This window comes from Loxodonta africana, chromosome 15 (assembly GCF_030014295.1).
Source record: "Loxodonta africana isolate mLoxAfr1 chromosome 15, mLoxAfr1.hap2, whole genome shotgun sequence".
Lineage (NCBI taxonomy): Eukaryota > Metazoa > Chordata > Mammalia > Proboscidea > Elephantidae > Loxodonta > Loxodonta africana.
In genome coordinates this window covers 13,923,937-13,950,892 of record NC_087356.1, presented here as the reverse complement: position 1 = coordinate 13,950,892, position 26,956 = coordinate 13,923,937, and the positions used below count along the sequence as shown (strand labels likewise).

Here is a 26,956-nt window from a genome sequence, read left to right as displayed (position 1 = left end):
AGTCGATGATTAAGCTTCAAACGATATGTCTATACACCCATACCCATTGCCATCAATTCTGACTCATAGTGACCCTACAGAACACAAAAGAACTGCCCCATAGGGTGTCCAAGGAGTGACTGGTAGATTCGAACTGCTCAGCTGGAGTAGATTCACCAGTAATGGGTTTGGTTTTTTTGGCTTCAAGGTAGCTTAGATATTTGCTTAAAATTTTAGTTATTAGAGTATCACTTACATTCAAAAATAAGTATACAAAACACATTCCAATGTTAAATACATAAAAGGCTTGTCATATACATAAAACTCAAAAAACCTGGACTCCATCTATCAGAGTTCAAGCTGAGAAGTATCAGGATTTTATTATAATACTATGCCACTTAGGACAATAGAAGAATCAGAAATCTTACTCTGAGACCAACGAGACTAAATTTTAACTGGATATAGTGGCTTAGAAAACATTCCAGAAGGGGTCACTGATTTATCTATCATAAGCTACCACAGCAAATACTGAGATTTCCTATTTCGTCCTTGCTTTCGGTTACCAAGGCAACGGTGGCTTCTCTTCTGTAAACTCTTTTTAGGCAATTTCAAAATAGGTCCTGCCTTCCTTTTGGCAAGAAAACCCACAGGTCAGAGGAAGCCAATGCCCTGAGAGTCTAGGGGGCAGATGTGGTCCTAGCCATTATTGGCAACCCTCACACTGAAGCTCAGAAATCTCAGCTCTTCTCTTCACTGCAGGAGAACAGGCAAAGGATACCTTCCTCAAAGCTTCTAGTCACTCTCTTTTTTCTAGTCTCTACGTACTTCCTGTCTGGAGATTTTAGATGCTGTTCCTCCCAAGAATTTAGCTTCCATAAGAGGGGAGTGAGAGTCCACTGCACTTGGTGCTTGCCTCTGACAATTGCTGAAGTAGAAAGAGATGCTCTTAAAAACGTCCTGCTAAGACCAGGCTTGCTGGTCTCATAGAGACTGGAGAAATCCCGAGAGCATGGCCCCTCGACACCCTTTTAACTTAGCACTGAAGTTACTCCTGAGGTTCACCCTTCAGCCAAAGATTAGACAGGCCTATAAAACAAACAATAACACACGCAGTTCAACCATGTATGTGAGACTGAATGGGCACACCAGCCCAAAGGCAAAGATGAGAAGGCAGGAAGGGATAGGAAAGCTGGACAAATGGAAATGGAAAAGCCAAGGTCGAGAAGTAAGAATGTTAAAACATTGCATAGTTGGCAACCAATGTCACAAAACAATGTGTATTAATTGTTTAATGAGAAACTAATTTGCTCTGTAAACTTTCACCTAAAGCACAAAAATAATATTAAAAAAAAAAAAAAGTCCTTTTTCCTTCCAGCTCCAAGATTTATCAGCCTATTATGAGAACAGCAGGAGGTACTGCTACACTTTGTAAAATGACACTGGAAAAATTAACTGCCAAAGTTGCTCTTTTAAAAATGGCAAGAAATATTCTTAATGTACAAAGCAAGTTATTCTTCAAGTTCAGGACACCTGTTATCATCCCACAGTATCCCCTCTGGATTTTTCGATGCTAAATTTTCAAGAAATAGCAATGTACCTGCATTTTCTAAAAACACAAAACTTTCCACTGGATGGATGTTTCTGAGTTAGAAAAAGAACCGAAATATCTGACTCTCTCAACAACTAAACAGAGTTATGTGAGCTTACTTACAGCCCATGAGTTGGACATGTCCTCAACCCAAGCCCCAAATCTGTGCGTCTGAATAGAGAGTATCATGAAATTTGAGCAGCGGACTGAGAATGAAAGAGAAATGACTTCCAGCCCTAGCTAGGTCACTAAAACAGTGTGTCCCCGATGCGTCACTGTATCCCTTTGAGTTGTAGATTCTTTGTCTATAAAATGAGAGGGTTGCAGCAAATGGGTTTTAAGATACCTTCCAGCTCTCACCTTTTATATTTCCATAAAATCCTGCGGTAAATGGTTCACCTACTCACATATACTGTTAATATCTATATGAAAGAGATCATTTTTAAGCTGGTATTTCATAAATATCTGAAATTTGGTCCATAACTTCTCTATGCTGTACAGGATAAGGGGTGTGAGGAAATCTTGTTCGACTCGTTTTAGCTGTGCTTAAGAGTGCACATTTGTTCCATACAAGTTTATTTAGCGCTCCAAAAGTTTTTTCAAGATTTGGCAAGACAGAAAGATACATGAACTTAAGAGTATGGATTGCAGATAATCACAGATAGCTATCTTTAAACAACTTATAAAGAAACAGGATTAAAAAAAAAAGTGATTCTAAATTCCAACTCCAGTAAACTGGCAGGCTAGCTGAGCTAACCCAAATCCCCCTTCCTCCACAAATGGAGAGAAAGCTTACGAACAATAGTTTCAGGGGCTCACCCACCCTCCATGGCTCCAGAAACTCTTAGAGTCCATGAGAATTTCCAATTCTGTTCTGCATTTTCCCCCTTTTTATTAGCATTCTTCTGTGGAATCTTTGATCAAAATGTTTAGTATTGGTAGCCTGGCACCATCCAGTTCATCTGATCTCATGGCAAAGGAGACAGCTGCTCATGTGGCTACACATTCCATATCCTACTATTCCTGACTTTCCTTCCTCCTCTGTTGTTCTAGGTAAATAGGGACCAATTTTGTGCCTTGAATGGCTGCTTGTAAGCTTTTAATACTGCAGGCACTACACAATGAACTAGGAGGTAGAACAGAAGCACTAAACATATTATTAAGCCAATTAAGAGGGATGTTCCATGAAACCATGACCCTAGACCTCCAAGCCAAGGAGCCAAAATCCACGGGGTGTTTGGATGTACGTAAGTAGCCTCAGCAGCTATTCCTTTTTTTTTGTCATTGTTATATCTATCATACAACTTTTGCCAATTCAACTTTTTACAGGCAGCTTATTGACAACAATAACGATAAATGGCTGTGAAATCCTATCCTTAATTAACGAAATATTTCCATCACTGTGAACCCACATTCCCTCTCCCTCCTGCCTCTGGTAACCACTAATAAGCTCCTGTCTCTATACATTTGCCTCTTCCTGTCTTTTTATATAAGTGAGGTCATATAATATTTGTCCTTTTGTGATTGGCTTATTTCACTCAGCAAAATGTCTTCAAGCTCATCCATACTGTAGCGTGTATTAACACTTCATTTCTCCTACTGGCTGAGTAGTATCCCATTATATGTATGTACCACATTTTGTTTGTTCACTCATCTGCTAACGGGCATTTAGGTTGTTTCCACCTTTTTGGCTATTGTGAATGGTGCTGCAGTGAACACTGGTATACGGGTCTCTTTTTAAGTCTCTGCTTTCAAGTCTTTTGGGTATATACATAGGAGTGGAATTGCTGGGTCATATGCTATTTCTATTTTTAGTTTTTTGAGGAACTGCCACACTCTTTTCCACAATGGCTGTACCATTTTGCATTCCAAATGGATAAGGGTTCCAATTTCCTCACATCTTTGCAACATTTATTATTTTCTGTTTTTATTTGTTTGTTTTTTAATCTTAGCCATTCCAGTGGGAGTATAATGGTATCTCCTTGTGGTTTTGATTTGCATCTCTCTGACGGTTAGTGACACTGAGCATCTTTTCATGTGTTTGGCAGCCATTTGAATGTCATCTTTGGTGAAAATCCAACACCTTTTCAAGATAAAAACACTCAACAAACTAGGAAAAGGAAGTGAATTTCTCAGAGTGATAAACGGCATTTATGAAAAACCCACGGCTAACATCATACTCAATAAAAACTGAGAGCTTTCCCCCTTAAGATAAGGAATAAGGATGCCTGTCTCACCGCTGCCAGTCAATATTGTACTGAAGTCCTACCCAGAGCAATTAGGCAAGAGAAAGAAATAAAAGGTATCCATATAGGGAAAGAAGTAAAACTATCCGTTTTTGCATATATATGACCACATACATAGAAAATCCAAAGAATCTACATGAAACTACTAGATCAACTAAATTCAGCAAAGTGGCAGAGTACAAGGTCACTTGTACAAGGGATAATTCTTTGATTTTGGCCCTTTTCTTCTTTTGGATGTGTGCCTTTATTGCTATAAATTGACCTCTGAGCACTGGTTTTACTGTGTCCCAAAGGTTCTAGCAGAAAGTGTTTTCATTCTCATTAGATCCTACAAATTTCTTCTATAACCCAGTAGTTTTTGAGCAAGGTGTTGTTCAGTTTCTATGTGTCTGATTTCTTTTCCCTGCTTTTTGTGTTATTGATTTCTACTTTTATGGCCTTATGGTCAGAGAAGATGCTTTGTAATATTTTGATGTTTTGGATTCTATTAAGTCTTGCTTTACGACCTAGCATGTGGTTTATTCTGGAGAATGTTCCACGTGCATTGGAAAAGAAAGTATACTTGGCTGCTGTTGGGTGGAGTGTCTATGAGGTCAAGTTGGTTGACTGTGGCATTTTGATCTGCCATGTCTTTCCTGAGCTTCCTTCTGGATGTTCTGTCCTTCACCAAAAGTGGTGTATTGAAGTCTCCTACTATTATTGTGGTGCTGTCTATCTTGCTTTTCAACACTGTTAGAGTTTGTTTAATGTATCTTGAATCCCTGTTGTTAGGTGCCTAAGTATTTATTATCATTATATCCTCCTGGTATACTGACCCTTTAATCATTATATAGTGTCCTTCCTTACCCTTTGTGGTGGATTTAACTTTAAAGTCTATTTTGTCAGAAATTAATGTTGACACTCCTGCTCTTCTTGGATTGTTGTTTGCTTGATATATTTCTTCCATCCTTTGAGTTTTAGTTTGTGTCTCTAAGTCTAAGGTGTGTCTTTTGAAGGGTGCATATAGACAGATGGTGTTTTTTAATCCATTCTGCTGCTCTCTGCCTCTTTATTGGTGCATTTAATCCATTTACATTCAGTGTCATTACAGATAGGTATGAGTTTAGTGCTGTCAGTTTAATGTCTTTTTTTGTTGTTGACAGTTTCTTTTTCCTAATTTTAAAAAAAAAAAATTTTTTTTTTTTTTTACAGGTTTAATTTTTTGTGCTGAGCAGTTTTTCTTTACATATTGTCTTTACCTCTTTTTCGTTGTTGTTGATCTTGTTTTTGCTGAGTCTTTATGTTTTTCTTGTATTTTATTTTGATGCATAGGATTGTTAGTCTCCTTTGTGGTTACCTTAATATTTATCCCTATTTTTCTAAGTTTAAACCAAACTTTTATCTCTTTATATCGCCGTGACTTCCCCTCCATATGAAAGATCTATGACTGTATTTTTTAGTCCCTCTTTATTGATTTAATGTTGTCATCTTTTACATAATGACATCTCTATTTCCTTGTTTTGAGTGTTTTTTTTTTAGTCTCGATTTTGGTGATTTCTCTATTTGGGTTGGTACCTGATGTTACTGATGTTACAGGGGACTCCCTTTAGTATTTCTTGTAGTTTTGGTTTGGTTTTTGCAAAGTCCCTAAACTTCTGTTTATCTGGAAATGTCCTAATTTCGCCCTCATGTTTGAGAGAGAGTTTTGCTGGATATATGATTCTTGGCTGGCAATTTTTTTCCTTCAAGGCTTTATATATGTCATCCCATTGCCTTCTTGCCTGCATGGTTTCTGCCGAGTAGTCCAAGCTTATTCTTATTGACTGTCCCTTGTAGGTGACTTTTCATGTATCCCTGACTGCTCTTAAAATTCTCTCTTTATCTTTGGTTTTGGCAACTTTAATTATATCTTGGTGACTTTCTTTTGGGATCTACCTTGTGTGAAGTTTGATAAGTATCTTGGATAGATATCTTCTCATCTTTCAGAATATCAGGGAAGTTTTCTGCCAACATATCTTCAGCAATTCTCCCTGTATTTTCTCCCTTCCTGTTCTGGTACTCCAATCACTCACAGGTTACTTCTCTTGATAAAGTCCCACATGATTCTTAGGGTTTATCCATTTAAAAAAATTTTTTTTATCTGATTTTTCTTCAAATATATTAGTGCCAAGTGTTTTATTTTCAGTCTCACTTCCATATCCATCCTTACTTCCATATCCTCAATTCTGCTTCTCTTTCTACTGAGTTGTCTAATTCTGAAATTTTACTGTTAATCCTCTGAATTTCTGTTTGCGGTTTCTTTACGGATTCTTGCAGCCTATTAAATTTGTCACTATGCTCTTGAATAACCTTCTTTTATTTCCTCGGCTGCTTTATCTGTGTGTTCCTTGGCTTGTTCTGTGTTTTGCCTCATCTCTTCCTGACCTCTTGAAGAGTTCTGTGTATTAATCTTTTGTATTCTACCTCTGGTAATTCCAGGAATACTTCTTCATCCGGAAGATTCCTTGATTGTTTTGAGAGCTTGTTGAAGCAAGCATGATCTGCTTCTTTACGTGATTTGATTTTGACTATTGTCTCTGAGACATCTATAAGCTATTGTATTAATTTATTTTATGTTTGCTTACTGCTGCCTAGCTACTTGCTTTGTTTTATTTTGATATGCCCAAACAGACTGCTGGAGTGAGCTAGTTTGGTTGTTGGCGCCTTTGAAGCTCTAACATCCTGTCACCAGATGGCTAGAGCTGTTACCAGGTATATGAGCCCAGGAGTCCATTCACTTTCCTTGTATGGATTCAGCTCAGGTGTCCAAGTAGTCAGTCACCAAGTATGTGGTGTGGGTTCTCACCTACAGTCTTAGAGGAGCAGGGGTGACTGGTATAGGTGCAGATATCTAGCTGCAGCAGGGGGTCACTCTCTGAGCAAGGCAGGGGGCTGACAACCATCTCCCGATTGTCTGTGAGGAAAGCACATCCCTGTTCCCTAGTGCACACAGGTGAGTGGTCTCTGCAGCCGGACCATGAGCACCCAACTCTTTTGACAGTAAGGACTGGGAGGCACCATTTATCCTTGGACCCCTGTCACAGGTGGCTAGGTGGCATGGGTGGAGCCACCAGTCCTCAAGTCCCTGATGTGGGTAGGTGAGGACCCTTGCTTAACAGGCAGAGTGGTGTCAAATGTCAAAAACCCACCTCTCCAGCACACAACTAAAAGAGTTGAAGTCAGACCTCAGGCACATACACCACTGCACTGTGCCAAGGAGGGCCTATGCTGCTGAAATGGGCCCACATGGCTCCTTGCAGGGGTGAAAGGCATTCAAAGTCTGTGAACTGCTTATGCCTGTGCTCAGGCAAAGGAGCCACTTCTGCCCTGAGTTCCCAGCTTAGGGGGGCTGGTAGATTATTTTTTCCCCATTTGTTAATTTGTTCCTTCTCCAAGGCCAGGAGAATGGCTCAGAGCATGCAGCAGGACCTATCTCAGGCCCAGGGAAAGGGACTGCCACTGAAGCTGGTTCAGGGGCCAGAGAAGAGGGAGGTGGGATCAGATAAATGGGAGAGAATTCTTTCAAAAGGGGTGCTTTTTGGTCCATGCAGAGAATTAGACACAAGTACTTATATTTTACCTAGAGCACTGTTCTTCGCTGAGTCTGGAGGCCTGGGTAGATTCTGTGCTGCTCACTCTCACCCACCGTGGAAAATGAGTCCCAAAATGCCACTGCCAGCCCCGCCTTGGTCACACCAGGGGATTGGACCTGCCGGGTGCCAGTTCCCGCTGAGTCAGGTCCAGCAAATCCTCACTGCTTTTGAACCATCTCCCCGTCCCCATTCTGCTCAGCCTGATTTCTTAACTTTGCCTTTGACGTTCAGGGCTCTTAAAAAAAAAAAAAAAACCCACTGCCGTCGAGTTGATTCTAACTCATAGCGACCCTATAGGACAAGCAGAATTGCCCCATACAGTTTCCAAGGAGCACCTGGTAGATTTGAACTGCCAACCTTTTGGTTAGCAGCCGTACCTCTTAACCACTACACCAGCAGGGTTTCCTCAGGGGTCTTAGCTTATCATATATATAATCGATTCACTTGTTTTTTCAGGTCTTTGTTGTAAGAGGGGCCACCAGAAGCTTCTGATTACCCTGCCATCTTGGCCCCACCTCTCTCTTATTTTTTTAATAAAAAAATTAATTTGGCATTTTTTAGAAAATGAATATGTCTGCAAAGTATACTCAAATACATTGTTGCCCTTCAAATGTTAAACTGGCATGTTACCTGGACAAGGCAGTTTCTAGGCTGCAAGAGCGAATAAACTAAATAACACGAATTTTAACCCCTTTATTTATTTTTTTTATTTAAACTAAGTCTGACCAGAAAAGAAAGGCATTCTTTGTTACAAAATAACACTCAAGTTCTTATATAGATAAGCCCAAAAAACTGAGTAATAGCTTTCAACCACCGAAAGGAAAAAGAACAAGAAACCACAAAGTAATTTTCTAAAAGCAACACTTTTAAATTATTACATGATATATTCCAACTCTAAAAATAGATATAATCTGAAGTCCTCAATCTAAAAAAAAAATTGTTCATAATGTTTATGGCAAGATAAACCAATGTGTAGATCTTAATGTACATTCAAAGAAATGCATTTTAGCAGTTTTTGAAAAAAAAATACCTATGCAGCTAATAACAATTCTTATATCTATATCTTTGGGGGAACCACACAGGGGACAAAGAGGAAAAAAAAAAAATCACCCTGCAGCAGTACTATAACATAGCTCAACACAAACTATCCATGGAGATGGGTAGCCTAGTGCTTCTCAAACCATGTGTGGTAAAGGGCCAGATTTTTCAAATTTCCAATTCATCACAGAGAATCCACCAAAATACTAAAGAAATGAAATAATAATAAAAAAAATACAAGTGTTTTCAATTATTAGATTTAACAAATATCACATACACACACATGCATATACATTCACAGTCTCTCTGTAGATATATATATATATCTTAAAATCCACTGCCATCAAATCAACTTCAACTCACAGAGACTCTACAAGACAGAGCAGAATTGCCCCACAGTGCTTCCAAGGAGCAGCTAGTGGATTCGAACTGCTGACCTTTTTGGTTAGCAGCCAAATGCTTAACCACTGCACCTTATTTGTTACAAAAAATACTTCCTTGTCTTGTCAGACTTAAATAGAGATTTAAGTGTGCATTAAAAACCTATAAAAAAGTTTCTAAGTACTCTCAATTTCTGTACTGACCCCCTAGTACATCAGTAACGGTTCACCAATAGACACACTGAGTAGCACTGGGCTAGAGTTCAGCTACTTGCTCGAAAGCCCCTGATGGCCTTGTGAGGAACCCTCAAGGCTCAGCAGAGCACTATCAACACAAAGCTTTGAAACATGGAACCTCACAAAAAGCAGCGTACCCATTAGCTGGGTGAGATAACCCATCTACAAATCAGTTCACCTAGGTTTCTTTTCCAACAACTTGCTCATATGATCTTAAAAAAAAAAAAATGGCATGTGGAAATTATATAGAAGGTGAAATATGCTTTCCATCTCACACTTGGAAAAAACAAAAAAGCCAGTTATCTAGAGAAGTATTTGCTTCATTTTGATCTACCATTCATTCATCCATTCAACAAATTTGGCTGACTGACCAACACCAGGCATTGGGTTTACACTCAGTAATGGAAAATAATATATCAAGTAGATAAATAAATAAATATACTTCAGTCAGACATCACCAAAGACTTACTCACCGCTGATCTTCTAAAAGTTTCCCATCAGTAAAAACAATGTTTTCATAGTGATCATCATTAAACCAGTTGCCGTAGAGTTGATTCTGACTCATGGCAACCCCATGTGTGTAGAAGCAGAACTGCGCTCCGTAGGGTTTCCAATCATTGATTTTTCAGATCACCAGGACTTTTTTTCTAAAGCGCCTATGGGTGGACTTGAACCTCCAACCTTTCAGTTAGCAGGTGGGTGTGTAAAGTGTTTGCACTAATCAGAAATTTATTTGCACAGCTTTAGTAAGAAAGGCATAACTTTGGATTTGAGAGTAACCTGAACGAAGATAATCAAATATGAATGAACTGGAAATCTGTTAACTATCTATCCTGATTCTTTTTTCCAAATGTGAACTTCAGGGGGCCACAAAGTCACTTCACCCTAGTAGGTCATATTTCCTAAAACTGTATTTAGTTTTCCTTTGAATACAAGGAGAAATATTTCAACTATGTTAGACATATTCAGACAAATTTGTGAACAGACATTTACTTCTAGTAGGATTTTTGGTTTCTTATTGAAAACAAGCAAACAAAAACCCTGTGAAATAAGCTGGAGATCTAGCCACTTAAACAAATAATACTGCGTCTCTATATTTTTTTATACCTCAGTTTACTAACTTTTCACTTTTTTGCTCTATTTTTCACATTAGTAAACTGACGCATAAAACCTCAAGATTACTTATTTAGGTAGCTAGATTCCCCAACCATTAATTCAATATCTTAACAGTTACAAATAGCTAAAAATATTAATAAAATACATCAAAGAGATTTTATCCTAACAGTTGACAATTTAGAGCTGGGAGAAAAGCAAACCTAGAAAACCTAATCAGGTGATAATGTAGAATGAGTTTTACATCTACAGTCAGAGAACTGTATCCAAGTCTCAGTTCCTCCTCTGCCTAGCTGAGAAGTTACTTAATTTTCCTAGGCCTTGGTTTCCCTTCAGGCCTCCTTCACAGGGATGATGTAAAGGAAAAATCAGGTGTACACGAAAGTGAACTGGAAATGTAAACCATATACCCCAAAGGAACTATTTAGAAGCTTTATCATGCTTTGTAGGTAATCACTAGGAATTAGCCCACAAGTGGCACTCAAGTACCATAGGCTGCTTCCTGTCATAACAGCTTCCCATTTTAATGGAAACTTGCTTTATATTTAGAAGTGCTGTAAAGGGAAAAGGGAACAGGGAAGAAGGTAGAAAACAAAGACAGACCATAAATGAAAAAGAATTATTGAAGCAAAAATGGCTGTTTTTTACAAATCAAACTTGAGTAAAAGAGTAATTGCTAACTGAAGCAAATGAAAATATTTGTTAAGCACCCCATATGTATCTGTGCTAAATTAACAACTACTAAGAGCAAGTTAAAAAAATCGCTATACCAACATAAAAACCAAAAAGAAAAATACCCACAGACTACAAAACATTAAAAATATGAATTAAGTATATTAGCCAAAACATACAGCAGGTGTCCCTCCAAAACATCCCTCCAATAAAACAGTAAGTTTAAAGGGGCAGCAACAGGAACACGCCCATGTCAGTATTCTCACTTCAGGGTGAGATACATTTGATGACCTCACTCTCTCGGAGCAAATAGGAAATGTACTAGAAGATCTACCAGAATGAACAAAAGACAACAGAGAAAGTGGTTCAAATACCTAAGTAATATTTACAGAGCATGCCTACATATCTGAGATGACTACTAGAAACTGTGCTAAGCTAAATTAGCAAAAATGTGGACAAAGGGCTAGATTTTATAACTCTGTCTAATGTTATTAATCATTCAATTACATAGCTGTCAACTCTTTAAGCACTTATAAAAGGCAACAGTGTCTGACATGTAGAGTTATGTACTCAAAACAGGCGGGGACAGAGAAATCACCTCACTTTCATTTTTTTTTAAGTTTACGAAACTTAAAAACTTACTAGATTCCACTGTCATCTGAAGCAAACTATCAATGACGTTGGATAGGAGTCCTTTACTGGATATCCTTAGGTGGCCTAATATTACTGGAACAGCTTGACAGTCCAAAAACAAGGTTTTCCCTTCGTCTGTCTTCAAGTCCAAGCAAAGAGAATCAAAAGCCTGGGCCAGGTAATCAGCTGAAACACATTAATATGTAAAATCAACTGCCATCTCAGTAGTCTAATCAGAAACCAGAAAAGAAAGAAAAAAGGGAATACCACCACTTTAACAAATCCAAAACAGAAACAAAAATTAAATGAAAAGAGATCACAGACTAAATTTAGATTTTTTGTCTAATTAATTCATCTGAACCCAAAAGGGGAGAGAAGAGAAATTATATTACGGTAAGGTACATTTCATTCAAAAATTTCAGATTTTAACACTTAAAAAACAAACTCCATTTTCTTCTTTGATCAAGAAAGAAAACAACAGATGTTTAATAGTAAATACCACAAGTAATGTTTATTCTCCATTTTTGATTACAACTACTCCATACTTACAAAAATTTAAATGGTATTAGTATTTCCATCTTTACAATAGCTTCTGAAATTACATTTTTGTTGTTACTGCTTCTAAATGCTTACTTATTTCAAAACATAACTTTACAGAAGCCTGCTAAATGGGCTTCAAATAAGGATTTCTGAATCCCTTAATAACGATCCCATTAAGCCAAAGACAACTTTAGAAAATTGGATATGTTCAGGTGATATTACTTTTTGTGATACATATGCCATTAAGAATGGCAGTAAACCTTGGAATATATCCTAGAGAAATAAGAGCCTTTACACAAACAGATATATGTTCACCCATGTTCATTGCAGCACTGTTTACAATAGCAAAAAGATGGAAGCAACCAAGGTGTTCATCAATGGATGAATGGATAAATTATGATATAGTCACACAATGGAATACTACGCATTGATAAAGAACAATGCTGAATCCGTGAAACATTTCATAATGTTTCATAACCTGGAAGGCATATGCCACGTGAAATTAGTCAGTTGCAAAAGGACAAATATTGTATAAGGCCACTATTATAAGAACTCGAAAAATAGTTTAAACAGAGAAGAAAATATTCTTTGATGGTTTTGAGAGTGGGCGGGGAGGGAGGGAGGGAGGGAGAGGGGTTTTCACTAATTAGATAGTAGATAGGAACTATTTTAGGTGAAGGGGAAGATAACACACGATACAGGAAAGGTCAACACAACTGGACTAAACCAAAAGCAAAGAAGTTTTCTGAAGGCCAGCACAGCAGGGGCAGGGGTTTGGAGACCATGGTTTCAGGGGACATCTAGGTCTACTGGCATAATAAAATGTATTAAGAAAACATTCTGCATCCCACTTTGGAGAGTGGCATCTGGGGTCTTAAATGCTTGCAAGTGGCCATCTAAGATGCATCAATGGGTCTCAACCCACCTGGAGCAAAGGAGAATGAAGGACACTAAAGACACAAGGTAATTATGAGCCCAAGAGACAGAAAGGGGCACATAAACCAGAGGCTACATCAACCTGAGACCAGAAGAACTAAATGGTGCCGTTTACAACCGATGACTGCCCTAACAGGCAACACAACAGAGAACCCCTGAGGGAGCAGGTGAGCAGTAGGATGCAGACCTCAAATTCTCATAAAAAGACCAGACTTAATGGTCTGACTAAGACTAGAAGGACCCGGGAGGTCATGTCCCCAGACCTTCTGTTAGCCCAAGACAGGGATCATTCCCTAAGCCAACTCTTCAGACAGGGATTGGCCTGGACTATGGGATAGAAAATGATACTGGTGAAGACTGAGATTCTTGGATTAAGTAGACACATGAGACTATGTGGGCAGCTCCTGTCTAGAGGGGAGATGAGAGGGCAGAGCGGGTGAGAAGCTGGACAAATGGACATGAAAACAGAGAGGGGAGGGAAGGAGTGTGGTGTCTCACTAGGGAGAGCAACTAGGAGTATATAGCAAAGTATATATAAATTTTTGTATGAGAGACTGACTTGATTTGTAAACTTTCACTTAAAGCACAATAAAAAAAAAAAAAAGAATTTAGTAAGATTTTGCTATGATGACACCTGTTGAATCAGAATCCCTGGAGCTGTAGGTTTAAGACGTTCCAGAGATGACTGTGAAGTTTGTAAAGCCAAGATTGAGATCCCCTAAATTTAACCAGAATCATTGCAAATAAGAAGATACTTGTATTATTACACGTCAGTACATCAAAACAATCCAAGCCGTTACTCTTACAAGAGTTTTACATGTGTTTTTAAATGTATAAGAATATTTAAGTGTTCTAAAACTCTCTAAGTATTATTTATAAGTAATACAAAAGTGGTCATGCTAGTCAAATAACAGCGAGTTAATTTTTTTAGTGAGAAAACTGTCTAAAAGAAGTGCCTTGAGATACACTGAAAAGATGAGATTGCCATATTAAAATGTGTTCAGTTCTGGTCTAATGTTGCATTTCTTCCTTGCTGTTTCAGCTTACGTAAACAATAACGAAATAATTTAAAACTCTAGTTGTTAAGAATGAGAAGCTGAGAATAACTTGTATGAAATTAAAACACACATGAAATAATTCTGAGAAATTAAGATCTTTGCCTATGGATAAATTTATAGTACACTCCATTTTTATTTCTGGCAGAGTTTCTTTCAAGAAACATATCATTGCACTTAATTTTTTCAGTTTATATAAAATAAAACATTGCAAAAAATGTCTATTTCGGTTAAGTAAAGTTGCTAGCGTTCGTTCAGACTTGCCTGTTTAGAAACCTGTCTCCATTTAGCTCCAGGACAGGTAAAAGCACAGATGAATTCTAAACTCAATTCTTTATAGAAACAGAAGTTTTATCACAGTGCCACCTACTGTACTTGACACAAATTACTTCATTTCTTATTAACACATTATATGAAAAGATTAAATAGGCTGAATATTAGAAGGTATACCAAGTTTCCAAATTTAAAAACAAAAGTCCTTTATTAAGGGAGAAAAATGTGGAACAGAACTCAAATTCTTCAAAAGTCTAGACTTACTGGACAAGTTGAGACTAGAGGACTCCCTGAGACTATCACCCTGAGGTACCCTATAAACCTTGAACCAAAACTACCCCCAAATCATCTTTTAGCTAAACAACAGACTGGGTCATAAAATAAAGAGTATTACCAGGGAGTACTTCACACCTGTAAAATATCATCGATATGAAACCAAATGCCCAACAATTACTCTGAAGCAAGGACGAAAGGGTGAGGGGACAGGGAAACCAGACTACTGGAAGTGAAAGGCCAGAGGGAAATTAATGAGAATGTTAAAACATTAAGAAAAATGAAATCAATGTCTCTGAACAATATGTGTAGCAATTATTAAATGGGAATCTAACTTGCTGTGTAAACTTTCACTGAAAACACAATAAAATACTATTTTAAAAAAGTCAAATCTGTTCACCAATGTTCATTGCAATATTATTCACAACAGCCAAAAGGTGGAAACAACCCAAGTGTCCATCAACAGATGAACAGATAAACAAAATATGGGATATACATGCAATGGAAATTATTCAGCCATAAAGAGAAATGAAGTTCTTATATATGCCATCACCACAGATGAACCTTGAAAACATTATTTATGCTGGATGAAATAAGCAAGACACAAAAGGACAAATATTTTATGTTTCCACTTACTGAAATACCTAGAATAGGTAAATCTATTGAGACAAAAGAAGATTAATGACTACCAGAAGATGGGGGAAGAGGGCAATGGAGAGAAAAAAAAGTCAATCTGCTCATCTTCATGAGTATGAAACAGGAAGTTTATTTAGTCTATATGGTACATTCAAAAATGATTAGGAAACTTTCGTAGCCTGCTTGAGAGTGAAGACCGCACGGACAAAGACCCCCCCAGTCATCCCAGCCTGTTACTGTTGTTAGGTGCTGTTGGGTCAATTCCAACTCATAGAAACCTCATATGACAGAGTGGAACTGCCCCACAAAATTTTCTAGGTTGTAATCTCTACAGGAGCAGAATGCCAGGTCCTTTCCCTGTGGAGCTACTAGTTGAATTTCACCAACCTTTTGGTTATCAGCCAAGCGCTTAACTGTTACACCGCCAGGCCCCAAATATACGAACAAGCTCAACCAAGAACAAGGGAACCTAGCTCAGACCAGAAAAACCACCCAACTGAGCCTAGCCTAAATTGCCAACCCAAAGAATAATGTGCTAGTTATATATAAAATGGTTGTTGTTTAAGCCTCTAAGTATTTGGTGGTTTATTATGCAGTAATAGATAACTAATGCAGCTTAACAGGCCTCAATTATTTGATCTCAAGTAAAACCAACTCTTAGAACTTGAACAATAATAAATAATAATAACAATGTTTATGATAATGATAAAAAAAAAAAAACTAGTGATAATGATAGCCACTAGCTTATTCAGAGCTTACCACACGCCAGACTCTTTGCTAAACCTTTAGATTAATTACCTCATTTAATCTAAGAGAACAACAACAAAAAAGTTGTACTGAAAACACAGAAAAGAAGTAACCCCCTCAAGGTCACATACTAGTGATGGAGCTGAGATATGAACCTCAGTTGTCTGACTCAAGTTGAGGTTCTTAACTACTACATTATACTTATGTCCTATACCAAATCAAACATTTCAGTTATCTGAAGATGGCAATAATTTCCCACATCGCTAGGCCTGAAGTATAAGTACACAGTTTATAAGTATATAAATTTGCATAAATTGAGAGCCAAGTGCTGAGTAAAGCAGGACACCAGAACTAGTCCTAGTGTACACATTTTCTTAAAAGCATATTTAATTAAAGATATAGAAGAAAAGAAAGTTGTCCCTAAATGAAATAGAACAAGATTCTTTGACCTCTTTTAACAACTACTGGATGTCTACAGAGATTAAATTAGTACATACATATTGGAGGTTTAACTAATTAAAATGTTTTCACAGGGATTCCCTTATCTACACAAGCTGAAATCGACTCCATGGCATCCAATAACAGCAACATAATTGCTGATGATATACAATTTTCCATTGTGTGCATGATGAATATTGTTAAGAGTCCAGTGTGTGGGGTCAAAAAAAGATCTTGGTTCATTACATTTGCCTGGCCCTCCGTTTGCTCTTCTGTAAAAATGGCAACAAGGCCTACCTCACGAGATTACTGTCAAGAATAAATTTGAAATAACAAGTGAAATGATAAGAACAATTTCAGCAACAGTTAATCTTCATTTTGTTCACTATTCCAACTGTGAGTTCGTCAGTTATTTATCATTTACCATTATTATAAATAGCGCACCAACACCTTTTGAACTTTTTTGAGTTTCTTCCTTGCAATAAATCTCATTAAAGGTTATGATGCATTTTGGTGGCTCCTGTGAGCAGAATGCCCTTCAAAAATGATCATAATTTACAATGCAATCAAACCGTTATCTGTTTCCTCTCAGAGATACATTATACTCCATCTTTTTATTTCTGTGAATGTAATGGAGTTAGGTTACACCATACAGTTAAATTTTACTTCAGAGATTCAGCATAGCATAGTGATTAAAAGAGCGGGCTTGACCTCTCTATGCCTCCATTTCCCCATTTGCAAAACTGAGATATTAATAACACCATCACATAACCGTGTGGATTAAATGAGTTAATGTATATAAAGTGCTTAGCCTATAATATAGTAAGTGCTATATAATTATTATTATTTCTTTGGTTATTTCAGAAAGCACATTCTCTTAAGAAGTCATATAGTAGCATTCAAGGTCATAGGCTTTAGAAATTAATAGACCCAGGCTGAATTAGACTGTCAAACACTAGTTGTGTGGTTGGCACAATTATTTAACCTCTATAAACCTCGTCAGCCATACAGGTATAATAATATCCAGAGATAATATATAAAGAGCTTAGCATAATGTCTGGCATTTAATTAGAGTGTCAAACTCATATCAGGTATTAGTATCCATGTTCATTTTTACATGAACAATCTATTTACACTATCCATTCAATGGAAACCATACATTATCTTTTAGATCTGTATGTATTTGGGTCATTAAGCATTTCTCCAATAAATTAATTTTTTCCTTCAAAGACTATTTTTCTCTTTTTTTCTACTAAATTTATCAATCTTGTGATACTTATATTTTAAAAATAGGCAAATGTCTCCTTATGACACTTAAGTATATTGTTCTGACTGAAGAGTTTTTCTTATGTTTAAAATTTTAGTCCTCCAAGCATTTGTTGCAATGTGTGATAAGAGAGTATATCTAAATGTTCTTTCTCTCCATACTGATAATTGTTTCTCCTAATAATCAGTAAATATTTTTTTCTTTCCTGGCTCTTTAGCTTGCTTTGCTATATTCTGAGATTATATAAATCGAGATACAATAGGCTCCTTTCAATTCTCTCAGTGGCATCTGACAACAAAGGAGGAAAATACATGAGTTAAAAAGGAAATCAGTTGATCAGTTCTGGGACTTGATACCTAGGTAAACTTGGAGCCACTTATGGATGGCTTTAACAAAGAGGAATTTATTCTCTCACAGGTTAGGAGGCTAGAAGTCCAAATTCAGGGCATCAGCACAGGGGAAGATTTTCTCTCTGTGTCAGCTCTGGCGGAACATCCTTGTCATCAATCTTCCTCTGGTCTAGGAGCTTCTCAGAGCAGGAGCTCTGGCTCCAAAAGACACTCCGCTTCCGGTACTGCTTTCTTGGTGGCTGTCTTTCTGCTCCCTTTTCTCTTTTGTATCTCCAAAAAGATTGACTCAAGATACAATCTAATCTTGTAGATTGAGTCCTGCCTCATTAACATAATTGCCTCTAATTCTGCCTCATTAACATCATAGAGGTAGGATTTACATCACATAGAAAAATCACATCAGATGACAAAATGGTAGACAATCACACAATACTGGGAATTATGGCCTAGCCAAGTTGACACACATTTTGGGAGGACACAATTCAATCCATACCATAAGGGACAGCATTTCACAGGGTAATATATTACAAAGGTACACCACAAACTGTAGCCAGCATTTCCCAAACTGTCCTCTCAGAAAACTAGCCCTGTGTGTTGATCTTCAACAAAATGTTTGGAAGTTAAATAAGTTTGAGAGATGTTGCATACAGAATGTTTGGGTTTTAGAGATTCATAACAGTCACTAGCATATTAAAGGAATGACATCTATTCAACTTGCTTATCTCAAAATTTCCAAAATACTTTTACCTACAGACCATGCCATCCCCTCCTCTTTTTTCTTGAGTCACATCTATTATTTAGCTTTAAAGAACTGCTTTTCCAACAGCTAGGCTGCTAGGATGCATTACACAAATACTTAGCTGTCTTTTTCAAGTAGTAATCAAAGGAAGTGGGTCCTCTCTTAGTTCTGACTCTTACTTCCCATGGAAGTTGCCACAATTTTTAAAGTTCTCAAAGGTTACATTAAAAATATATTTTTAAAAAGAAGAGATTGAAAAGGTAATTTAAAAAAACTCCCTACAAAAAAAAAGCCCTGGCCCAGACAGCTTCACTGGAAAATTCTACCAAACATTCTGAGAAGGCTTATACTAGTACTAGTCAAACTATTTCAGAACAGAGAAAAGGAAGAGATGCTTCCAAATTCATTCTATGAAGCCAGTATAGCCCTGATATCAAAACCAGACAAAAATACCACAAAAAAAGAAAATTACACACCAATATCTCCCACTAATCGAGACGTAAAAATTCTCAACAAAATTCTATCCAATAGAATTCAGCATCATATCAAAAAAATAACACACCACGACCAAGTAGGGTTCATACCAGGTATGCAAGGATGGTTCAACGTTAGAAAATCAACCAGCATAATCCACCACATAAACAGCACCTCCATCAGCACAGAAAAGGCATTCAACAAAGTCCAACACCTATTCCTGATAAAAACGTTCAAAAAAATAGGTATAGAAGGGAAATTCCTCAACATAATAAAGGGCATCTATATAAAATCAACGGCCAACATCATTTTTAATGGAGAGAAGCTGAAAACACTCCCCTTGGGAAAAGGAACAAGATAAGGATGCCCTTTTCATCACCACTCCTATTTAACATTGTGTTGGAAGTCCTACCTAGAGCGATAAGGTAAGAAACAGAAATAAAGGGCATCTAAATTGGTAATGAAGAAGTTAAACTGTCCCTATTTGCCGATGATATGATACTAGACGTAGAAAACCCACAGGACTCCATGAGAAAACTACTGGAACTAATAGAAAGATTCAGCAGATTAGCAGGATACAAGACAAACATACAAAAACCAGCTGGATTCCTACATGCCGATAAAGAGAATGATGAAAACGAAATCAGGAAAACAATACCATTTATAATAACCCCTAAAAAGAGAAAATACTGAGGAATATGTCTAACCAGGGATGTAAAAGAGCTGTACAAAGAAAACTACACAACACTAGTGCAAGAAACCAAAAGAGATCTACAATACAATGTTCACAGATAGGTAGATTCAACATTGTGAAAATGACAATTCTACCCAAAGCAATCTACGAATACAATGCAATCCCGATCCAGATATCATCAACATTCTTTAAAGAGATGGAAAAACTAATCATTAATTTTATACAGGAAATGAAGAGGCCCCGGATAAGTAAAGCACTACTGAAGAAGAATAAAGTAGGAGGACTCACACTACCTGACCTCAGAACCTACTACATAGCTACGGTAATCAAAACAGCCTGGTACTGGTACAGTGACAGATACATTGACCAACGGAACAGAAGTGAGAACCCAGGTGTAACTCCGTCTACCTACAGTCTGTATCTTCGACAAGGGCCCGAAGTCCATCAAATGGGGAAGACAGTCTTTTTAACAAATGATGCTGGCAAAACTGGATGTCCATCTGCAAAAAAATGAAACAGGACCCATATCTCACACCATACACAAAAACTAATTCAAAGTGGATCAAAGACCTAAATATAAAACAAAAACTATAAAGATCATAGAAGAAAAAATAGGATCAATGCTAGAAGCCCTGATACACAGCATTAATAGGATACAAACAATAACAACATACAAACTGCAGATGAATTGTGTCCCCCAAAAACATGTGTCAACTTGGCTTGGTCATGATTCCCAGTATTGTGTGGTTGTCCTTCATTTTGTGATTTGATGTAATTTTCCTAAATGTTGTAAATCCTAATCTCTGCCTGTGGTTAGTAACACAAGATTAGGTTATGTTAAAGAGGATCAGAGTGGGATGTAGTATCCTTACTCAGGTCACAGCCCTGATCTGATCTAAGGGGAGTTGTCCTGAGGTGTGGCCTGTATCACCTTTTATCTTACAACAGATAAGAAACAGAAGGGAGCAGAGAGAGAGGGACCTCCTACCACCAAGAAAGAAGCACTGGGAGCTGGGCATGTCCTTTGGACCTGGAGTTCCTGTGCTGAGAAGCTCCTAGACCAAGGGAAGACTGATGACAAAGACCTTCCCCTAGAACCTAGAGAAAGAGCCTTCCCCTGGAGATAGCACGCTGAATTCAGACTTATCTAGCCTCCTAGACTTTGAAAGAATAAATTTCTGTTTGTTAAAGCCATCCACCTGTGGTATCTCTGTTATGGCAGCACTAGATGACTAAGACACCTGGTAACCACTAATAAACTTAGGTCTGTATATACTTGACGGTTCTAGATATTTCGTATAAGTGAAACCATGTTTGACCTTTTGTGACTGACTTATTTCACTCAGCATAATGTTTTCAAGGTTCATTCAAGTTGTAGCATGTATCAGGACTTCATTTCTCTTTATGGCTGAGAAGTAACCCATTCTATTGTATATGTATCACTGCATTTGATTTTCGTATCGTCTGCAATGAATGAAAGAAAATGCAAGGCAACAAAATATTTGTCAAATAAATATTGCTTCAATAACTCCACAAAAGAGCTACCACTACTTTCATCAGACAGTGAAAAGCTAAATCACGTGGCCAAGATCACCAGGAAATCAGCTGTGCCCCACTCAAACCCAAGTCCAGTGCTCTTTACCTTCCACTGAAGCTGCAAAAATACCCTCCTACACACGCACCATGCATGTATGTACCTTCAGATATGAAATTAGACAGAAGCTTGTTCATTGTTGTTGTTAGGTGCCACTGAGTTGGTTCCAACTCCTGATGACCCTACATCCTACAGAACGAAACACTGCCTGGTTCTGCATCATACTCAAAATCGTTCTTATGCATGAGCCCATTGTTGCAGCCACTGTGCCACTCCATCTTGTTTAGGGTCTTCCTTTTTTTCCCTGACACTGTATTTTACCAAGCATGATGTCCTTCTTCAGGGACTGATCCTTCCTGACAACATGTCCAAAGTATATAAGACATAGTCTCACCATCCTTGCTTCCAAGGAGCATTCTGGCTGTACGTGTTACAAGACAGATTTGTTCATTCTTTTTTTTTTTAATAATAACTTTTATTAAGCTTCAAGTGAACGTTTACAAATCCAATCAGTCTGTCACATATAAGTTTACATACATCTCACTCCCTACTCCCACTTACTCTCCCCGTCTTGAGTCAGCCCTTTCAGTCTCTCCTTTCTTGACAATTTTGCCGGCTTCCCTCTCTCTCTATCCTCCCATCCCCCCTCCAGACAAGAGTTGCCAACACAATCTCAAGTGTCCACCTGATATAATTAGCTCACTCTTCATCAGCATCTCTCTCCCACCCGCTGACCAGTCCCTTTCATTTCTGATGAGTTGTCTTCGGGGATGGTTCCTGTCCTGTGTCAACTGAAGGTCTGGGGAGCATGGCCGCCGGGATTCCTCCAGTCTCAGTCAGACCATTAAGTTTGGTCTTCTTATGAGAATTTGGGGTCTGCATCCCACTGATCTCCTGCTCCCTCAGGGGTCCTCTGCTGAGCTCCCTGTCAGGGCAGTCATCAATTGTGGCCGGGCACCAACTAGTTCTTCTGGTCTCAGGATGATGTAGGTCTCTGGATCATGCGGCCCTTTCTGTCTCTTGGGCTCTTAGTTGTCATGTGGGCTTGGTGTTCTTCATTTTTCTTTGCTCCAGGTGGGTTGAGACCAATTGCTGCATCTTAGATGGCTGCTTGTTAGCATTTAAGACCCCAGACGCCACATTTCAAAGTGGGATGCAGAATGATTTCATAATAGAATTATTTTGCCAATTGACTTAGAAGTCCCCACAAACCATGCTCCCCAGACCCCCGCGCTTGCTCCGCTGACCTTTGAAGCATTCATTTTATCCCGGAAACTTCTTTGCTTTTGGTCCAGTCCAATTGAGCTGACCTTCCATGTATTGAGTGTTGTCTTTCCCTTCACCTAAAGCAGTTCTTATCTACTGATTAATCAATAAAAAAAACCCTCTCCCACCCTCCCTCCCTCCCCCCCTCGTAACCACAAAAGTATGTGTTCGTCTCAGGTTTACTGTTTCTCAAGATCTTATAATAGTGGTCTTATACAATATTTGTCCTTTTGCCTCTGACTAATTTCGCTCAGCATAATGCCTTCCAGGTTCCTCCATGTTATGAAATGTTTCAGAGACTCGTCACTGTTCTTTATCGATGCGTAGTATTCCATTGTGTGAATATACCACAATTTATTTAACCATTCATCCGTTGATGGACACCTTGGTTGCTTCCAACTTTTTGCTATTGTAAACAGAGCTGCAATAAACATGGGTGTGCATGTATCTGTTTGTATGAAGGCTCTTGTATCTCTAGGGTATATTCCTAGGAGTGGGATTTCTGGGTTGTATGGTAGTTCTATTTCTAACTGTTTAAGATAACGCCAGATAGATTTCCAAAGTGGTTGTACCATTTTACATTCCCACCAGCAGTGTATGAGAGTTCCAATCTCTCCGCAGCCTCTCCAACATTTATTATTTTGTGTTTTTTGGATTAATGCCAGCCTTGCTGGTGTGAGATGGAATCTCATCGTAGTTGTAATTTGCAGTTCTCTAATGGCTAATGATCGAGAGCATTTTCTCATGTATCTGTTGGCTGCCTGAATATCTTCTTTAGAGAAATGTGTGTTCATATCCTTTGCCCACTTCTTGATTGGGTTGTTTGTCTTTCTGTGGTTGAGTTTTGACAGAATCATGTAGATTTTAGAGATCAGGCGCTGGTCGGAGATGTCATAGCTGAAAATTCTTTCCCAATCTGTAGGTGGTCTTTTTACTCTTTTGGTGAAGTCTTTAGATGAGCATAGGTGTTTGATTTTTAGGAGCTCCCAGTTATCGGGTTTCTCTTCATCATTTTTGGTAATGTTTTGTATTCTGTTTATACCTTGTATTAGGGCTCCTAGGGTTGTCCCAATTTTTTCTTCCATGATCTTTATTGTTTTAGTCTTTATGTTTAGGTCTTTGATCCACTTGGAGTTAGTTTTTGTGCATGGTGTGAGGTATGGGTCCTGTTTCATTTTTTTGCAAATGGATATCCAGTTATGCCAGCACCATTTGTTAAAAAGGCTGTCTTTTCCCCAGTTAATTGACACAGGTCCTTTGTCAAATATCAGCTGCTCATACGTGGATGGATCTATGTCTGGGTTCTCAATTCTGTTCCATTGGTCTATGTGTCTGTTGTTGTACCAATACCAGGCTGTTTTGACTACTGTGGCTGTATAATAGGTTCTGAAGTCAGGTAAGGTGAGGCCTCCCACTTTCTTCTTCTTTTTCAGTAGTGCTTTGCTTATCCGGGGCTTCTTTCCCTTCCATATGAAATTGGTGATTTGTTTCTCTATCCCCTTAAAATATGACATTGGAATTTGGATCGGAAGTGCGTTAAATGTATAGATGGCTTTTGGTAGAATAGACATTTTTACTATGTTAAGTCTTCCTATCCATGAGCAAGGTATGTTTTTCCACTTAAGTATGTCCTTTTGAATTTCTTGTAGTAGAGCTTTGTAGTTTTCTTTGTATAGGTCTTTTACATCCTTGGTAAGATTTATTCCTAAGTATCTTATCTTCTTGGGGGCTACTGTGAATGGTATTGATTTGGTTATTTCCTCTTCGGTGTTCTTTTTGTTGATGTAGAGGAATCCAAGTGATTTTTGTATGTTTATTTTATAACCTGAGACTCTGCCAAACTCTTCTATTAGTTTCAGTAGTTTTCTGGAGGATTCCTTAGGGTTTTCTGTGTATATAATCATGTCATCTGCAAATAGTGATAACTTTACTTCTTCCTTGCCAATCCGGATACCTTTTATTTCTTTGTCTAGCCTGATTGCCCTGGCTAAGACTTCCAACACGATGTTGAATAAGAGTGGTGATAAAGGGCATCCTTGTCTGGTTCCCGTTCTCAAGGGAAATGCTTTCAGGTTCTCTCCATTTAGAGTGATATTGGCTGTTGGCTTTGCATAGATGCCCTTTATTATGTTGAGGAATTTTCCTTCAATTCCTATTTTGGTAAGAGTTTTTATCATGAATGGGTGTTGGACTTTGTCAAATGCCTTTTCTGCATCAATTGATAAGATCATGTGGTTTTTGTCTTTTGTTTTATTTATGTGATGGATTACATTAATGGTTTTTCTTATATTAAACCAGCCTTGCATACCTGGTATAAATCCCACTTGATCAGGGTGAATTATTTTTTTGATGTGTCGTTGGATTCTATTGGCTAGAATTTTGTTGAGGATTTTTGCATCAATGTTCATGAGGGATATAGGTCTATAATTTTCTTTTTTTGTAATGTCTTTACCTGGTTTTGGTATCAGGGAGATGGTGGCTTCATAGAATGAGTTGGGTAGTATTCCGTCATTTTCTATGCTTTGGAATACCTTTAGTAGTAGTGGTGTTAACTCTTCTCTGAAAATTTGGTAGAACTCTGCAGTGAAGCCGTCCGGGCCAGGACTTTTTTTTGGTGGGAGTTTTTTGATTACCGTTTCAATCTCTTTTTTTGTTATGGGTCTATTTAGTTGTTCTACTTCTGAATGTGTTAGTTTAGGTAGGTAGTGTTTTTCTAGGAATTCATCCATTTCTTCTAGGTTTTCAAATTTGTTAGAGTACAATTTTTCATAATAATCTGAAATGATTCTTTTAATTTCATTTGGTTCTGTTGTGATGTGGTCCTTCTCATTTCTTATTCGGGTTATTTGTTTCCTTTCCTGTATTTCTTTAGTCAGACTAGCCAATGGTTTATCAATTTTGTTAATTTTTTCAAAGAACCAGCTTTTGGCTTTGTTAATTCTTTCGATTGTTTTTCTGTTCTCTAATTCATTTAGTTCAGCTCTAATTTTTATTATTTGTTTTCTTCTGGTGCCTGATGGATTCTTTTGTTGCTCAGTTTCTATTTGTTCAAGTTGTAGGGACAGTTCTCTGATTTTGGCTCTTTCTTCTTTTTGTATGTGTGCATTTATTGATATAAATTGGCCTCTGAGCACTGCTTTTGCTGTGTCCCAGAGGTTTTGATAGGAAGTATTTTCATTCTCATTACTTTCTATGAATTTCCTTATTCCCTCCTTGATGTCTTCTATAACCCAGTCTTTTTTCAGGAGGGTATTGTTCATTGATTTGTTCATTCTTTTGGCAATCCATGGCATATTCAATATTCTTCACCAACACCACAATTCAAAGGAGTCAATTCTTCTTCGGTCTTCCTTATTCATTGTCCAGCCTTCACGCTGCATATGATGTAATTGAAAATACCATGGCTTGGGTCAGACACACCTTAGACCTCAAGACGACATCTTTGCTTTTCAACACTTTAAAGGGGTCTTTTGCAGCCAATTTGCCCAATGCAATGTGTCTTTTGATTTCTTGACTGCTGCTTCCATGGGCGTTGATTGTGGATCCAAGTAAAATGAAATTCTTGACAACCTGAATCTTTTCTTCATTTATCACAGTGTTGCTTATTGGTCCAGTAGTGAGGATTTTTGTTTTATGTCGAGGTGCAATCCATATTGAAGGCTGTGGTCTTTGATCTTCATCAGTAAGTGCTTCAAGTCCTCTTCACTGTCAGCAAGCAAGGTTGTGTCATCTGCATAATGCAGGTTGTTAATGAGTCTTCCTGCCTTGCTACAGTTTTCTTCATATTTCTTGTGCTTGGTGTTCACTGAGCTCCTTGGATCTGTGTATTCACTGTTTTCATCATTGTTGGAAAATTCTGGGCCATTATTTTTTCAAATCTTTCTTCTGTCTCCCTTCTTCAAGGACTCTAATTACACATATATTAAGCTGTATGAATTGTCCCACAACTTACTGATGCCCTGTTCATTTTCATAGTTTTTTTTTAATATGTGTTTCATTTTTGGACAGTTTCTACTGCTATGTCTTTGAGCTTACTAGTCTTTTGTCTATAGTGTATAATCCCATTTGTGTATTTTTTAATCTCAGACACTATATTTTTCATCTCTAGAATTTGACTGGGTATTTTTATTTTTTCCATGTATCTCCTTATCAGGTACATGCTTTCTTCTACCTTCTC

At 37.8% G+C, this 26,956-nt stretch overlaps 1 protein-coding gene across 6 annotated transcripts in view; it reads right to left on the bottom strand.

Moving 5' to 3' along the window:
- CCDC138 (coiled-coil domain containing 138) overlaps positions 1–26,956 on the bottom strand; it is a 116,166-nt gene that overhangs the window by 32,615 nt on the left and 56,595 nt on the right. For 3 of the 6 annotated variants that reach the window (XM_023552643.2, XM_003413530.3, XM_023552647.2), the window contains exon 13: positions 11,507–11,683. The exons of 2 other annotated variants lie outside the window; for them this stretch is intronic. In XM_023552643.2, coding sequence (XP_023408411.1) covers positions 11,507–11,683 — 177 coding nt within the window. Of the gene's footprint in view, positions 1–11,506; positions 11,684–20,331; positions 20,420–26,956 lie in introns of those variants that run through there. One more of the 6 variants, XM_023552648.2, reaches the window with a different exon arrangement.